This window comes from Alosa pseudoharengus, unplaced genomic scaffold (genome assembly GCF_046254945.1).
Source record: "Alosa pseudoharengus isolate Yale_2024_CS ecotype anadromous, Long Island Sound unplaced genomic scaffold, YU_APseudo_1.1 YU_APseudo_1.1_scf_11, whole genome shotgun sequence".
In the NCBI taxonomy this organism is placed as follows: domain Eukaryota; kingdom Metazoa; phylum Chordata; class Actinopteri; order Clupeiformes; family Clupeidae; genus Alosa; species Alosa pseudoharengus.
In genome coordinates, this window is record NW_027468576.1 from 24,202,776 (window position 1) to 24,220,785 (window position 18,010).

The window sequence follows — 18,010 nt, forward strand, 5'->3', positions numbered from 1 at the left end:
CCTCGCGTGCCAGGAGGACAGGAGCACCTGAAGTGGTTGACCAGGTTGTGGCAGGTGCCCCCATTTTTGCAGGGATCGGATTGACACTCGTTCACGTCGTATTCACAGTGCACCCCCTGAAAACCAGCTTTGCACTGAAACGGCAAAGAGAGCGGCTGTTAGATATGAGGAGGTCAACCGTTTCTCTACTGACATCCAAAGCAACTCTGATATAATACATTTTCTAGACAGCCTATTCACTTGTATGGCAGAGACTGGAAAAAAGATTTATTTCCCAACCTCAAAATTCGACCCATTCAGTACTTCAGAAAACACCTCTAGAGCCAATCCTGAGGTCAAGGCCTGAAACTTGGCCTGTCCTTACCGTACACGTGTAAGCGTCCTGGTAGTCGATGCAGGTGGCGCCGTTGCGGCAGGGGTTGGACAGGCACTCGTCCACCTCTTTCTCGCAGTAGCTGCCCATGTAGCCCTTCTGGCACTGGCAGCGGTGTGTCTTGCCCGTGTCTTCGCACCTCCCGGCATGCTGGCACACTTTATCTGCAGAGGTTCCTATCCAAAAACACCAAGATCATCAGCATCGCTGTGCTTGACTTTCCTGTGCCTAAATGGCCTGTCTGCCTATTCTGACAGCTCATTTCCTGTTATGTATGCCAAAAATGTTTCTCTTTGTGCTATTTTGGCACGTTACTGTAAGCACCTTGCATTGCAAATTCTGTACGAAAGGCCGTATATACATAACATTTGATCTGATTTGATTTGAAAAAACAGACAGATTGACTGGGTGGCAGAGAGAAATGAGTGTCACCTCTCTGGGTGGCGATGGCCTGGCATGAGATGTTGGGCACGTCGCAGTAGACGCCTGACCAGCCCTCGGGGCAGCTGCAGCGCCACATCGTTTTCGACTGGGAGCACAGGCCGCCGTTCTGGCACACGATCTTGCTGCACACATCGGCCATGTACTGCCATAGAGAGAACCAAAGGGGAAACGGTCACACTCTCAGTTACAAAACAGATATTAGCTTGATTTGGTTTGCTGTTGTCTAATTCACACAGATAGATAGATAGATAGATAGATAGATAGATAGATAGATAGATAGATAGATAGATAGTCAAAGTCTGCTTTATTGTCAATTAGATAGATAGTCAATTAGATAGATAGATAGATAGTCAATTAGATAGATAGATAGATAGATAGATAGATAGATAGATAGATACTTTATTGATCCCAGGGGAACACAGGAACCAATTAATCAAAGAGGAAGAGACTATACTTGTCTGTACTATATAATATGGTGCAGACTGCTGTATATACTGTGAATACCTATGTAGGCCATGGGGCTGGGCAAAACCAGCCCTGTGTTGCACTGTTTAGCTGTGTATACAGTTAGTCAGTCATTGGCTGTATGAGCGTGGAGCTTCGCTCGTGGTCGTACGCACCTGGCAGTTTGAGCCGGTGTACTCGGCAGGGCAGGTGCAGCGGTAGGTGCCCACGTCGTCGGTGCAGGTGCCGCCGTTCTTGCAAGGCTGGCTCTCGCACTCATCAATCTCCTTCTCGCAGTAGAGGCCACTGAAGCCCGTCCGGCAGCGGCAGGAGTGGGTGTTAATCCCGTCCACACAGGTGCCGTTATTCAGGCAGGAGCTGAAAGAGTGAGAGAGAGAGAGAGAGAGAGAGAGACCGAGAGAGGGGGGGGTGGGGGGGTGAGGGTTGAGACGTGGAGTGTGAGGCAGAGAAGGGACGCAATTAGAAAATGAACAGCCGATCAGCTCAAATGAATTATTATTATTATTATTATAAGGACGGGACACAAGAGCAGCCCAAGACCAAAGATATTCTGTTCCTGTTTAAGTCCACGCTGACAGTACACAAAAACTGACTTTACCTCTCAGAGCACTGTGGGATGCTGTGTTCGCAGTTCTGGCCGTGGAAGCCCGGCGGGCACTCGCACGTGTAGCTGTTGGCGTAGTCCTTGCAGTTGCCGCCGTGGCGACACGGGGAGCTGGCGCACTCGTTTATGTCCTTTTCGCAGCGCTCGCCCATAAAACCGGCGGGACACATGCACGAGTACCGCCCCACTTTGTCAACGCAGGTGCCTCCATTCAGGCAGGGGTCTGAGAAGGAGAGAGAGTCAGGAGAGGAAGTGGAGTGAGAGAAAGAGAGTGTGAGAGAGTGAGGGAGGATAAGAGAGTGACCATCGGCAAGCCTGTTTCTATTCTATTCTCTTCTTATTCATGCAAAGTGCAAATTTGTCATTCACACATCTTTTATTATCCATCAGACCTGTTGAGGTATGTGTGAAAAGAAACAAACATGCAACGCAAGTGAGAAATCCAGAGGCAAAGACACAAATGGAATGAAGAAGTGGCGCCATATAACAGATGAGAGTCATATATATCATGTGTTTTGTATAAATCATGTGCCTATCTTGTCTGCTCCTATGATTATCCTAATGTTCTCATCTCTTTATCTAGCTGGCCTCAGACAGACAGACTTTATGGATCTGTCCAAGGTCTGTCCAAGGTTTGTTCCTGTAAGGGAGCTTATTCTTGCCCCTGTCACCTTGGTGCCTACTGTAGTCTAGGCTAGGCTAGGGAGATTGAGGTTTATGTTCAAGCCTGGCTAAAAGAGAGCCTGAAGATGCACACCTACGTAACATCGCCATTATTAAAATTGAATATAAAACTGAAATGAACTAATGTACTGAAAGAGAGGGAGGTATGAAGGAAGCGTGTGTGTGTGTGTGGGGGGGGGGGCTGCTGTACTCACTAGGTGCGCAGTCATCAATGTTGTTCTGGCAGTTATGGCCACCGTAGCCAGGTTGGCATGTGCACATGTAGCTGCCGGGTGTGTTGTGGCAGCGGCCGTGGTTCTGACACGGATTTTTCCGGCACTCGTCCACGTCCTCTGTGCACTGGGGACCTGCCAGGCAGAACCAACACATGAGAAAAAAACATACCGGTAATCACAGAACACTGTGTGCTGCAGGTGAGAAAACAATGTACTAACACATCATTTTTGTCCCCTGCTTTAGTGTGTCTATTTGAATTTCCAAATATCATTGAGTAGAAAAAGTACAAACTATTCATGCCACTGAAAGCATCCTAACTGTATAGCATTGTTTCAAACGTGCATAAAACCTTAGCAGACAATGTGTGAAAAATGTACTGACAGGCACACTGTCCACACTGTCTACTATACTAACTAATACATTAGTATAATATATTATTATTGTAATATACTGCCATACTAACACACACACACTCACACACACACACACACACACACACACACACACCTTGCCATTCTTTGGGACAGCGACAGGTGTAGGAGGTGTAGTCGCTGGAGGGTTGACACTCTCCTCCTCTCTGGCAGGGCTTGGACTCACACGGAGCCAACTCCGTCTCGCAGTGTTTGCCTGGTGATCAGACACACAAACCCACGTCAATCACATCACAGTAAACAATGTCAAGCACATAAACAAACCGCTCAGAGAAGTGAAGGAATGACAGAGTATATGGACGACAACTCCGACAACTGGAAAAAGGTATACCTGCAGGCGACCTAGGGTGACCGGAGGCATACCAGAGCAAAATACAGCCCCATATGATGTACCCCACCTAACAACTAACATCCCACATTTACCCTTCACGTTTATTGGCACCCCTAGCAAAGATGAGTAAAGCAGGTAAAAATTAAACTATGAAAACAATGAGGAACATTTATTCTGAGCAGAAAAATCCTCAAAGAAATAAATATGTTAATATGAAATATATAACAAAAAGCCCATGCCACATATATTGGCACCCCAAGAAAATCTTAAACAAAATGTAACTGAAACTTTCCTTTTGTATATTGAACTTCCTTAAGGTAATCATAGTGCTCATGAAATTTGGTTGGATTTTCAAGGTTAGATTTTCCCTCATTGTTCCCGCAAAAATGTTCAACCTACATATCCATGAATATAAAACTCCTTGCCAATACTGCAGCGTCGCATTTTCATGATCTAGGCTAAGCAACATTACAAGCATTCCAGCGAAATAGATCACATTCGGCTGCTCACCTGTATAGGGCAGTGGGCATTTGCAAGTGTAGCCATTGATGGCATCCTCACAGGTGCCCTGGTTCAGGCAGGGGCTGGACTCGCACTCGTCTATGTTGATCTGGCAGTTCACACCTGAGGAAGGAAAGGGAAGGGAGAGATCATTTACAGTTATGGTCTAGTGTAGTATAATCAGATTTATGTTAACGTACATTTGTGGAGAGGAGCTTGAGGAAATGAGGCAACATGTAAGTGGGTGTAGATCACAGCCTTAATGGCAGCTAAATGTATCCATACATCTCCTCCCCATAGTCATATGCATTGTGAAGTGTTCGTTTCTGACAGCTCTCTTTCCAACGGTTTCATTAGGGAGGTTGGGTCAAAGGTGTGCTCTGTGTCCAGAGGAAGGGCCGGCTGCATACCTGTGTAGCCAGGGTTGCACCTGCAGGTGTAGGTGTTGGGCCCGTCAGTGCAGGTGGCTCCATTCTGACAGGGGTTGGACTGGCATTCATCTTTGTCCTGCTGACAGTGTTGCCCCACCCAGCCAGGTTTGCACTCACATCTATACCTGTGTGGGAAAACACACACGCACACACACTTGGGGTTACAAGAGGTCAACAGCCTGTCAATCAGAGGAATTAGTTAAGCAGAGAAAGTTGTAACTGAGACATAGGGACACAGGCATGACGGGTTGGCTGTGGGTGTCAGGGTCTGCCCCCAAGCAAATTCTTAGCCTTTCATGCATATTATGCATAACTTACGAAAGCTGTTAGTGCCAATAGCATTCCTTTCTAATGAGCATTTCTTTCACTTTTTCACAAGACTAATTGCAGCATATATGTAGCATCTAAACATCATCCAGGCAAGGATGTCTGCCTCATCTACCCATACTCATAGAAATAAAAGCTAATCACCACTACTAGACTGACTGTCTGACGGCTACTTAGTCAAAGTGTATGTCAAAGTGTACAAACAAGATAAGAGGATCATTAAGATAACATTCAGGAAGGAACTCATAAATATAAATAAATAAATAAAGACAGCTTTCATTTGAGTGTGTACAAACTACAGGCAAAGTGGGACGGGCCAAAAAAAAAAGAGAATGGTGCTTTATGTTGTATGTAACAATTTTGTTGTTCCGTCATTTTCCAAACTATTAGCCAAGGTTTATACATTGATTTTGCTCAATTTCTTCAGCTATGAGGTTAACACACGGGGCAGTTAATATGGTATTAATATGGTTTTGTTTTTTTAACTTGCATAAAACACTGTCCTGCCGTTTATACACAATGTGGCTAATACACAGAAAATTACTGTATATATTTGCTACATTGTTTAATACATACCCTACCATAGGTATGCTATAATGTAGGGGAAACTGACCAATCAGATTGCTACACAGCTTCACGCAATTAAAAAAGTTCCAGCAGCTTCGCTCAGTACTGTTAACCAGCTAATATTCAGGTTAGAATGCATATGATATATTGTACAACTTGAGCAAAAGGAGAGTTTATCTGGAATTACTGGTGCTAGTCTCTTTGATCTTATTATATATCATTATGTAGTTCTGACCGACTGGCTGCAGTCTTTCATCCAGAGCTCATATGAAGAGTTTGGTTCCAAAACGCTATATCTCCATTTTTGAAAACATAAGTCATGTTATTCAATTGTATATTTCAGGTACTGAGTTACATTCAGGTTCAATTGTGTATTTCATTACTTGCAGAACAAAATGTAAAAAAAAAAAAAAAGATGTATGAAAATCCATTAAAATGGAGAATATAGCGTTTTGGAACCAAACTCTTCAAATAATAGTTACAGTCCTTAAGAAGATTTCTCTCTTTCACTACCCTTTGGCAATACTGTTAAACAGTTGAGCTAATAACCTTTTGATTTTAATTTAAACATGACACAGAGCTGGTAGAGTACAAGCAGAGGAAAGACCAGTAACGGTCTGCTGCTTTACCCGTCCTGTTGCTCCACACAATCTCCATGTCGGCAGGGCAGCGGGGCGCAGTGGTCTGCCCCTGAGTGGCACAGGGGTCCATGGGTACCAGGCGGGCACAGGCACTGGAAGCCGTTCACTTTATCCTCACAGGTGCCACCGCTGAGGCACGGGTTGGAGCTGCACTCGTCAATGTTCACATCGCATTTCTTCCCTGTGATGTAAATACACACACACACGCATAAATTTAGTCTTTTAAATCAAAGATTTTTTTTTTAAATTGAAAGCAGCTTATACTTGAGGGGCAATTCAAGTGAGTAGCTGATCAAGGAAGGAACGCATAGCAGGTCAAGGTGTGCATATCCAGAGAGAGGGAAGAAGTAAAAGAAACAAGTCAGGCTTAACAGGCAGGCTACACCAGGCACATACAGTAAATGAAGAGTTTTGTTTGTGGAGCGTGTGCTGCAACAATTAGATTCCACTACAATCAATGGAATTGGCTACGCTTGACGTGATAGCGGCTTGTACATTGAAAAAATGTCTGGGGGGGGGGGGGGGTGCATGGCCACAATCGGATCCATGTGCCCGTGTGGACCTGAGTTTGACCGGGGTTATTTCCCGATCCCACCCCATCTCTCTCCCACTCACCTCCTGTCACTCTCTTCACTGTCCTATCTGATTAAAGGCATAAAAGCCAAACTATTTTTTTTTTTTTAAATAGACCAGTCTTCTAAAACAATTTGCACAAAGTGCAAATTGCAAACTACAAACAGACCTGGTATAACCTAGCTGTAACAATAGGGAAGAAATTTACTTCACTTGGTGAAACACTAGGAGTTCTGAGATTAACTGTATAAATCAACCAAGGCTCTGAGAAGTGTGACTACTGCACCTGTGTAGCCTGGATCACAGACACACGAGTATTCATTGATTCCGTCTTGACACTCTCCATACATACAAGGGTTACTGGCACAGTCATCGTAGTTGTTTTCACAGTTGTCGCCTGAAACAAAGTCAAAAAGGAAAGAAGATAAGCACCCAATCTACTGGACTGGATGTGATGACAAACTCAAGAAACAAATGTTACCTTAATACCTCTTATGACTGTTTTACTTAAAATGTAATGACTACTAGATCTTATAAAAAAGCATGGTACCAGGTATTTCACCCTTTTTAATCTTTGTTATCCTTATATGAGTCAGACTTGAAATACTACAAAGTCAAAACAGAAAATGACTAATATGCTTTGCTATCTGCATGATAAGCAAACAGTTGGGGGAGGCTACTTTAACAGTCCAATCTGCTACATAGTTTCCTTGTATCACCACGAGGACGGCAAGCTGCAGTTCAGTCTCAGTCCAGAGGAGGGAGTGCTGAGGTCAGTAGGATACATATGGGAAGTGAGGGAGGGAGATTTAGCTCAGTTAGGAAGAAGATGTCCTGAACTGACTCCAGTGTAGTGTGTGTGTGTGTGTGTGTATGTGTGTGTGTGTGTATGTGTGTGTTGTGTGTTGTGTGTGTGTTTGTTTGTGTGTGAGTGTCTATTTGCATGTCTCTGAGTGTATGCCCGAACATGTATCTGTAGCATTGTTCAACCGGGGCTTGGCAAACCAATCCAAGGTGGGCGAGAGAAGCATGTACAGCAGAACTGCTGCCGTGGGATCTGCTTGGCCAGTACCATCCCAGGTAACACACCCACCTAGGGCCGGTGTGGGTTGGTTGTAGGCTGATAAGTGGGCCCCCATCTGGGCTACCCAGCCAGGGGGCAAGCTAATTTGTCCTCGGGTTCCATGGCCCTACTTGGGTAAGCCCAGGTGGGCTGATGATGGGGCCCACTATGGGCTCCATGTAGGGCCCACATGGGTAAGCCAGGATTCACCCATCTAGGGCCTATAGGAATCTGTCCAGGCATTCAGATTTACTTAGTATTGTAACATCAATGTTAATGGAAAGTCATTTTGAGGTAAAAGACCTCAAAATTAAGTCTTGACATAAACATTTTTGAATATGCTGTTCCACAGTATTCAGAAGCATTCATTGTGGAGGGAAACACGTGACATGGAACCACTGATACTGTGTGCATGCTCAATACCTAACACACTCATGGTGGGTACAAAGCATGAATCATCTCAAAGCATAACATTAGATACAACTCCAAATTCTATTTTAGTAACTCTTCTCAGTGTTCTTGCAAAGGCTCAAACCTCAAAACCAAAGGCTCAAAGAGCCAAACCATGTGTGAGGTCCTACTGGGACACAAAAAAGTGCACCAGAGCAAAGCAATGTGACTCTGTGTCGAAGGGTAGCGCCAAGGGCATCTGTGCATGGGTGTGTGTGTCTAATGAATGGCCGAGAGGATTAATTCACCCAATCTAGCAATGCTAACCGAGTTAGGCAAAAACATACCAGATTATTTTTAGCACTCAATGTGGCCACTGTTTTCCGAACGAAAAGCTCTTAACCCCAGAGTGGCACGTGTTGGAAAGAATTGCGAATGAAACATTCCGAACTTGTGTAGCCAATTAGCACTTCTGGCCGTTATGAATGGAAGATCTAATTGGCTGTCTCATGAATGAAACAGAGGGCTGGTACAAACGCGACAGATGGCATGGGGGCAGCTGGGGCGGACAGGGCAGTTGCTCTCACCGGAGGTTCCCGTCGGGCAGACGCACTGGTACTTGTTGACCAAGTCGACGCAGCGGCCTCCGTTCTGACAGGGGCTGCTGTGGCACTCCTGGATCTGCATGTTGCAGATGGTGCCCATGTAGCCCGGCTCGCACTCGCATTTGTAGGTGGCGATGCCGTCCTTGCAGACTCCATGGTGGCAGGGCTTGGGGTTGCAGTCGTCAATGTTCTCCTCGCACAGTGGCCCCTTGTATCCTGTCAAAGTTAACGCAAGCAAGCATTACGTTTCCAAATTTGTCCCTTCTATCCAAAACAAAATAACTTTGTAACAACTCACCAGTTTTAAACAACGACCCTTGTATGGTAAAATATTACCAGCTACTCTATATTTTCTGCACTGCTATACATTACAATTAGTATTACTAAACATTCACATTCTTTATTTGAGGTGTCAGAGGAGCCTAACCCAGGATAGGTCTCTCGTATGGGAAAAAAACCTTTTGGCGTGGCACTCTTACCTTCGGCACATTCACAGTCGTAGCCATTGGGCCGGTCCCAGCATTTGGCACCATTGAGGCAGGGTGTGCTGGCACATTCATCAATGTCAACCTGACACGTCTCACCGGTGAATCCTGCGGGAGAAGCTTCGGCTTTAGTCTCACGTTATGCAAGCCACAGACAACTTGTTCAGACATAGGACCGCACAGATAACAATGATAAGAGTTTACAGCTTCTCAAACCCCTAAGAATGAGTGACAGTGGGAGGATGCGTCCACAGGTATTTATAAAATAGGCGAAAGGCTAAGGAGGTCTCTTACTGGGGTTCTTGCTTTGCCAATGATTTTGTACTGTATTTGTTTCAAGACCAATAAAAAGAATTTTGGAAAAAAAAAGAAGAAAAAAAAGGAGACCGGGGTGATGTTTACAGGAAAGTAGAGAAAAAAAGTCTTGATCGTTGGCTTTGTAGTGCGCAGGTACCATCTGATAACTGTTAACGTCCAGGATTGGGTCAAAGAGAGTGAGAGAGATAAGAAGAAAGAGATAATGAGTTGACGGTGCCGACCTTGAGGACAATCGCAGACAAAGCGGCTGACTTCGTCTCTGCACTTCCCGCTGTTCAGGCAAGGAGAGCTGTTGCACTCATCAATTTCGATTTCACAGTGTTCGCCTTCAAAGCCTGATGAAGCAGAGAGAGAGATAGAGAGGGGGGGAGAGAGGGAGAAATAGAAAGAAAGAGGGAGAGAGAAAAAACAAAGGAGTAGTGTGGTGAGACAATCTGTTTGGTTACACATGCCAAATAAAATGTCTATAAATATGAATGTGTGAAAATGTGTTTGTATGTGACAGAGTATGAATAATGTGAGGTGGGAGTATGTCAATATATATTTGCATAGAAATCCATGTGTCAGTTTGTTTCCTCAATGAAATGAAAATGACATCATCATTACAAAGTGTTTCATCATAAAAAATTAAACCACTTGTCATCTTTAGGCAGACTCATCTACACTATAATAAGTGTGTATTTGTGTGTGTGTGTGTGTGTGTGTGTGTGTGTGTGTGTGTGTTTGCATGTGTGTGTGTGTGCGCACCTGGCATGCAGATGCATGTGTATTTTCCAATCTGGTCTAGGCAGGTGGCATCGTTCTTGCATGGGTTGGACAGGCACTCGTTGACATCCTGCTCACAGCGTGGCCCTGTGTATCCCTGGGCGCAGTTACAGGTGAACGAGCCCTCTGTGTTCATACACAGCCCATTGTGCTCACAAGGGTTCGTACCTGAAGGGAGGGAGGGAGGGAGGGAACACTCCAGTCACACAGTGTACGAGAGATCAGACCCATATACACATACAACCACCGATGTGGTCTGCTGCACCCTAGCTACTAAAGTCTCAATGAAGATTCAGATTATGTATTAACACAGTATTTAGTTTATTTTAAGTGTAACTATACGGAGAGGAGTATACACTGCAAGTTGACGGACAAAAATCCCTGCCCTTTATCTGAGTGCGTGGTCACTCTCAGATAAGAAAGCTTTGTGTGTGTGTGTGTGTGTGTGTGTGTGTGTGTGAGTGCGTCCTCACCGATGCTGCACTCATCGATGTCCTCGTAGCAGGTGCTGCCCCTGTACCCTGACTGGCACATGCAGTTGTACATGCCGTTGATGGGGTTGGAGTGACACTGAGAGCCCTCGCGGCAGGGGCTGCTCATGCAGGCGTCAGGTATGTGACACAGCAAGCCTGAGGGAAACCACATCAACAAACAGCGTCAGTACCTGTATCAGCGGCTAAGCCCACAGACAAGGAGTCATTTCCACATTTCAACATTTCAACGAAATTGCGCAAACGCAACTGGCTATTGGGGCAAGAGCATAGGTTCATGTCAATCATAGCTGCACACTAATTCACGGATTGGGATAAATGCAGAGACCAAATTTACCTCATGGGATCAAAGGAGTATATACTTTATACAGTACTCGTAATAAAAAAAACACGTTTATTTATGAGACAGACAGAGTTTAACTGCTATAAAGGACACAAAGCTAACGCAAGGGCAACATTGTAGCGAAAACACAGCATGACATGAACATAACCCAGTGTTGCAGTGGAACCACTATTATTGGTCACTGTGGAGTGTGGACGCTCCTAACATTACAATTGCAGTTGCCTTTATAGTTATCGTTCCCGGCCCTTAAGCCGCAAAAACTATGGACGCTGGTGTGCAAGCAGACACACTGAATCAGTGACGCCGTGAGCCTGCAGTCTACCTGTCCTGCCGTGTGGGCACACGCAGATGAAGGACGCCACGCGGTCCACACAGGTAGATCCCTCACTGCAGGCGGCCACGGCACAGTCGTCGATATTCTCCGAGCAGTCCGGGCCACTCCAGCCGTTGACGCACACACAGTTGTAGCTGCCCGGCATATTGTTACATGTGCCACCGTTCTGGCAGGTGTTGGGCTGCAGGTGGCACTCGTCCACATCGTCTGTGCAGTACTGACCTAGAGAGAGGAATTGGAGAGGGAGGTGGAGGAGGAGAAGGAGGAGGGAAAGAAGAGAAGTAGAAATATTAAGGAGTTAATAAAGTTTGAGCACAGAGAGACAAATGTCAATAAAGAAAGTATACTATAAATACTATAGATAGATATATTCATATACCTGTCCATTCGGGAGGACACTGGCAGTTGTAGGTGTTGACTCCATCCATACAGGTTCCTCCATTCTGGCAGTCATGGGAAGGGCAGTCGTCGATGTTAATCTCGCAGTTTGTTCCATTGAATCCTGCCACAAACCCATGTAACAAGTCATTAAAATAAAGACATTAAGAAAAGGTCAACTCACAAACCTAGACAGTCTACACACACACACACACACACACACACACACACACACACACACACACACACACACACACACACACACACACACACACACACACACACACATTGAGAAGTCTCCCAGGACTCATTAGCTGTGCCTGAGGGTGTGTGTGTATATGCATGCCTGTGCTGGCATGCCTGTGTGTTCTGCCCGCACAGCAGGCAGTGCACACACAGAACAATGCCAACTGTTGCAACTCGAGTATTTTAATTAGAAACAGCAGACAGACGGGCAGAGAGGCGGATGAGGGCAGCAGGAGGAGCAGCTTCACACCTGTATCCAATCTCTCTCTCTCTCTGTCTCTCTCTCTCTGTCTCTCTCTCTCTCTCTCTCTCTCTCTCTCTCTCTCTCTCTCTCTCTTTCTTTCTTTCTATCTCTGTCTCTCTATTTCTTTCTCCCTCTCTTTCTCTCTCTCTCTTTTTCTCTTTTTGCTCATTGTCTCACCCCCTCTCTCTTTCTATTTCTCTCTGTTTCTTTTTCTCTGTCTTTGTCTCTCTTTCTATTTCTCTGTCTCTCACTTGTATTATTGTGCGCTTTTGGTTACAGTTGTCTGGCAGCTGTTCCAACCAGCTGAATGTCTGGTTATTGTGAACGTCTCCTTCATGCAGATGGCTATAACATTGGCCTTCATGCAGATGGCTATAACATCTCTCTCTTTCTTTCTCTCTATATATAAATAAATAATTTCTGTATCCGTCGGTGTGTGTTACGTGTTGAACTTCCTCTCTCCTTTTCCCCTCCAGATTTCTTTGCCAACTTTCTCCTTCCCTTCCGCTTACGCCGTCAGCCCTCACCTGGCAGGCAGTGGCACTGATAGTTGAAGTCGGAGGTGGGTCGGCAGGTGCCTTGGTTTTGGCACGGCGTGGGCGCGCAGGGCTGGTAGGGGGTCTCGCAGTGCCGTCCGGTGAAGCCCTGCGGGCAGCTGCACTGGTAGGAGCCCAGCGTGTTGATGCACTGCCCTTTGTTGTGGCAGACCGGCGACGACGCGGAGGCGTCGGCACACTCGTCCGTGTCGTTCTCGCAGTGCGGGCCCTCCCACCCGGACGGGCACGTGCACGAGTATGCGCCGCTGGACTGGACTGCGCAAGTGCCACCGTTGGCGCACGGGTTGGAGACGCAGCTGTCCACTTGCTCACAGTCGTGACCTGTGTATGTGTATGTGTGTGTGTGTGTGTGTATGTGTGTGTGTGTGTGTGTGTGTGTAGGGGGACAAAAGCAGAGCGGGCACGGGGGTCAATAGCAGGAAAAACCACCCAACACATCACAGGCCCACAAGTTACAGCCAAATCATTAAACCAAATAACTGCTCATCATTTGTTTGATGATTGTTTAACAACTGCTCGATTAACGAGGCTTACTGGCTTCAGTAATAGTAAATTCCAGCTCATTGCAAAAGAAATAGCGCCATATAGTTCAGAAAAAATATAAAGTTATGTACACATTCAAGATTTTTGAGGAAAAATAATGAAATCATAGACTTGATATAAACATAATCATAAATCTAAATCATTCAGTAAATCAATATGTTTACCAAGAAAGTAAACTTTTTTACAGTTAGCACTAACAAATCTCCTGGCAGGAGACGAAGCAGCTAATAAAGGCTTGGGAGGATTGGGGACAACTCTTGTAAGCTCATGAGAAACTGCAGGGTGGTGGCAGTGTGGCAGTGGGAACTAATAATTAAGTATTTCATTGGAGGAGCAGAGTGCCAGATTTAGGCCTTTTTCCCTTTGATCCATTTCTCTTCTTTTCTAGAGCGCCCCCCTTGGACTGCTCTCTCGACTGCCCGAAACAAATATCTCCACATCTCCATTCAGAAACAATAGAGGATAATCCAGCCTACTTTAATCTAAAAATCTAAATCTAAAACTGTCAGCGTGACGCGTCTTACCCGTCCATCCGTGGGCACAGTGGCATAGGTACTTGTCCAGGGCCAGCAGGCTGCAGGTGCCCTGGTTTTTGCAGGGGTTCTTGGGGTAGCACGTGGAGTTCTGGGGCGTCTCGCAGGATTGACCGGCGAAACCCAGCGGGCACACGCACGTGGGGTTCCCGGGGACACCGTGCACGCTCACGGTGCAGTTCCCGCCATTCTTGCAGAGGCCGGGGAGGCATGGGTCCTTGTGTTGGCAGTACTCACCCAGGTAGCCAAGGTTACACCTGCACAAAGACAGACAGGACATGGCAGGGTGTCATCACAATCCCATTAGATCCATAGATCCATAGATCCATACATACATCCATATATCCATAGATCCATATCCATACATACATACATGTACACACATATATACACACACACACTAACCACATAAATGATTAAACTTCCCCAATACATGTTGAATAACACTATGCACTACAGAGGGAAGACATATGCTTACATAACAAAGCAGACCAAAATAAGCCAAATAAGGCGGTGGCAGCCGAACAGGGAATGTGGTAGAGTGCTGACTAAGGAGCTGGACTAGCCTGTAGTAGGCAAAACAATTCACAGGTTTCATTCCCGGCTGCTTGAGCAAGGCACTTAACCCGAAGTTGCTCCATGGAAACCCTATAAATAATGGCTATCTGTAAACCGCTTGGATAAAAGCATCAGCCAAATATGCATCAGTGAAACAATTGACAACAAGATACCATTTACTCATTCCAAAAGACTGAAAGAGATGGAGCAATTTTATTCGGGCAAGCAATCAAAGGACACATTAAACAACCATCACACGTAACCGCACCACAATTAACAAACCTAGTAATGATCATGGTGGTGGCATGCAGACAAGTGAAAGTATAAAAGTTCACAAATGAAGCCAGTCATTGCGGCAAGAAGCAGAACTTGTGTTGAAACCGTCGTGTTCGTCATTAGGCCCTGGCCGGCGCAGAAGTGCACCAATTGGAAAGGCAGTGGCCAATTCCTCTTCTGCTTTTAATGTCAGCACAAGGAAGGGTGACATAAAAAAAAGTGAAGTCATGCTCGGCAGAGGAGCAAAAACAGAGCGAAACCACCAGTGTGGTGAGTGTGTGTGTGTGTGTGTGTGAGTGCGTGTGTGTTTGTGTTCATGCATTACGGACACCAGGAGGGTGGCTGTGGATTTCTAAGGTCACAAGATTCGGGCACTGGGCATGACTCCACGCTGGACTTACTGCAGTCTTGCTCATCCACCCCCGTCAGCGTTCCCAGGCCATGATGCATTAGAAAGGAAATCACTGAATTACGAAACAACTCTTCAAAATAAGTGATACCAAATGAAATCGATAAAAAACACAGAGGATGACAGCACTTCCAGATAACTTGAGATAGGAAAAAAAATTAAAATCACCTCCTTATCTCAAAACTGCTTTCTTTCACTTAGCCCCGGCTTGTGACTTGCTTAGAGCAATGAGATCATTGGAAAGCTGAAGAAATTATTTTAACCCGTGCCTTCTCAGCTGCCTGCCTGTTCTCAGAAAACAGTGCTGTTGCTGGCCCTGAGAACAGGAAAACAGACTTTCTAATGTTTTTCAGAAACTCAGGCGTGAGATCTATTGGAGTACACTGGCTTGTCTGTGTCTGGTGTGTGTGGTGGACACACGTGTGATTCTGTGAATAGAATGTGTGCCACTGTGTGGATAAAAATGTCTGACTATTATTTTACTATTTGATGTGTATTTCTATTAATGTGTGCATGTTTATGTGACTGTGTGTGTGTGTGTGTGTGTGTGTATGTATGTATGTGAGTATTTCAGTGTTTATGTGTGTGTGTGTGTGTGTGTGTGTGTGTGTGTGTGTGTGTATTTATGTGAGTTTGTGTGTGTTTGTGTGAGTGGACGTGTGTGTATTTATGTAAGTGTGTGTGTGTTTGTGTTTAAATGAATGTGTGTGCGTGTGTGTGTGTGTGCGTGTGAGAGTGTGTAGCCTATCTGGCATCGCGCCGGCCCCCCCGTCTGTGGACGTGCTGTGACACTGCTGGCGTCTGCCGCGCAGGTGCAGCTCCACACAGCGCTCTCTCCCCGAGGAGGCTCGGGTGACCCGCCAGCGCCCGCCGCTGCACAAAAGAAGCCCCGCACATTGTGAGAGCAAGGGTGCGCGTGCTTGTGTGTCTGCCTCCCAGTGGGCTTTTTGTGTGTGTGTGTGTGTGTGTGTGTGTGTGTGTGTGTGTGTGTGTGTGTGTGTGTGTGTGTGTGTGTTTTCTTTGTATGCATACAATAAAAGGACAGCAGGACACACCTATATATTATGCATACACATTCTTTTGCCTGTGTGTCTTGTTTTTCTTTATATATTGTATATATATTATACATATAAATATATGTTTCGTATGTGTGTGTACTTCAGTTGCTGTTTTTTGTGTGCATGCATGAGCATGTATGTGTGTGTGTGTGTGTGTGTGTGTGTGTGTGTGCATGTACATTACGCGCCCCAACTATCTTTTGTGTCTATATGCATGTTTGCACTGAATGCTTGTATGTTTGCCTTGCTGTTCTCTGTGTGTAAGCATTAGTGTTTTATCATGGACGTGTGTGTGTGAGTGTGTGTGTGTGTGTGTGTGTGTGTGTGGGTGTGGGTGTGTGTGTGTGTGTGGGTGTGGTTGTGTGTGTAGGTGTATTCTATTTCCCAAAATCATGTGTCTGCAGACGCGGCCAGCTGTGCATTATTCTGCTCTGCTCCACGCGGTCATTTTAAACACTGGGCCTGGTTGCGCTGTGCTGTGCTGCAAGAGTTGACCAACCAGGACTGAGCTAAAAGCACTGATTAAAGCAGTTCCACGGCTGCTCCATGCAGCTTCACACATTAAAATGAGATTTATTCCTCCGCTCCACCCAAAAGCAGCTTGAAGGCATTAGCACACTCGTGCGAGAGGGGGAAAAAAAGAGTGAGTATGCATGAGAAGTTGAAGACGCTTGTGAAATCAGAGCGTGCTCCAGGCCAAAAGAGACCCGACCGGCAAGCTCGTAGTCTTGTGCTTTCTTGGCAGATTTTAATACACACCACACCACCCCCCCCCCCCCCCACGACGCCCACACCCTACCCGGACGACGATGTAAAGCTCACCACTCCCATGACACACACGTCAAGGCTCGCTCATCCACAGAAATGCAGCAGAGCCATAGAGCTTCAAAAAGCCGTGACAGAAACTCTTGCCACTATTGGGAACAAAAGAATCCTCATCTGTGTGTACGTGTGTGTGTGTGTGTGTGTGTGTGTGTGTGTGTGTGTGTGTGTGTGAGACTGACAATGAATGAGATTGAATGTTTGTGAGTTCACACCATGTGAGTATAACCAACTGTGTATTTGTTGAGTCGGTGTGACTGACATTGAATGACACTGAATGTTTCTTTGTGTGTTGACGCCATGTCTGTACAGGGAACTATGTATTTGTTGATGTGTGAGCGTGTGCACTGGTGCGTGAGTGTGTGTACGCTTGCGTTTCGTCTGGTCTCGTCTCATCTCGCCCTCCGACTCCCACCCCCACCCTTAGGTGTCGAGTTACGCTGCACCCCCCACCACGCACATGCGCACACACACACACACACACACACACACACACACACACACACACACACACACACACACACACACACACACACACACACACACGCGCACACACACACACACACACACACCCCTATCCGCCCCCTTGGCTCCAACACATCTCGCAGCCCCTGGGGTCGTGAGATCACAGAAACACGGGCACCCCAGGAACAACAAACACCTCCCTGCTGCACTCGCGCTCGCTCCGCTCTCACGGTTCTGTCTAAGCCCCAGCTTTAAACACACGCACACACACACACACACACACACACACACAAACACACGCACACACACACACACACACACACACACACAAAGACACGTGCACACACACACACACACACACACACACACACACACAGACACAAAGACACGTGCACACACACACACACACACACACACACACACACACACACACACACACACACACACACACACACACACACACACACACACACACACACACACACACACACACACACACACACACACACACACACACACACACACACACACACACACAG

General features: G+C 46.1%; 1 protein-coding gene across 1 annotated transcript in view; it reads right to left on the reverse strand.

Moving 5' to 3' along the window:
• notch2 (notch receptor 2) overlaps positions 1-18,010 on the reverse strand; it is a 45,940-nt gene that overhangs the window by 11,231 nt on the left and 16,699 nt on the right. The window contains exons 3-22 of the mRNA XM_076278510.1: positions 13,875-14,140; positions 12,778-13,128; positions 11,762-11,884; positions 11,371-11,604; positions 10,688-10,843; positions 10,197-10,382; positions 9,671-9,784; positions 9,126-9,239; positions 8,629-8,862; positions 6,875-6,985; positions 6,004-6,196; positions 4,460-4,605; positions 4,059-4,172; positions 3,294-3,413; positions 2,765-2,917; positions 1,881-2,109; positions 1,438-1,639; positions 806-959; positions 365-549; positions 2-134 (exon numbers count right to left, since the gene is read on the reverse strand). Of these exons, the coding sequence (XP_076134625.1) occupies positions 2-134; positions 365-549; positions 806-959; positions 1,438-1,639; positions 1,881-2,109; positions 2,765-2,917; positions 3,294-3,413; positions 4,059-4,172; positions 4,460-4,605; positions 6,004-6,196; positions 6,875-6,985; positions 8,629-8,862; positions 9,126-9,239; positions 9,671-9,784; positions 10,197-10,382; positions 10,688-10,843; positions 11,371-11,604; positions 11,762-11,884; positions 12,778-13,128; positions 13,875-14,140 (3,518 nt within the window). The remainder of the gene's footprint in view (position 1; positions 135-364; positions 550-805; positions 960-1,437; positions 1,640-1,880; positions 2,110-2,764; positions 2,918-3,293; positions 3,414-4,058; positions 4,173-4,459; positions 4,606-6,003; positions 6,197-6,874; positions 6,986-8,628; positions 8,863-9,125; positions 9,240-9,670; positions 9,785-10,196; positions 10,383-10,687; positions 10,844-11,370; positions 11,605-11,761; positions 11,885-12,777; positions 13,129-13,874; positions 14,141-18,010) is intronic.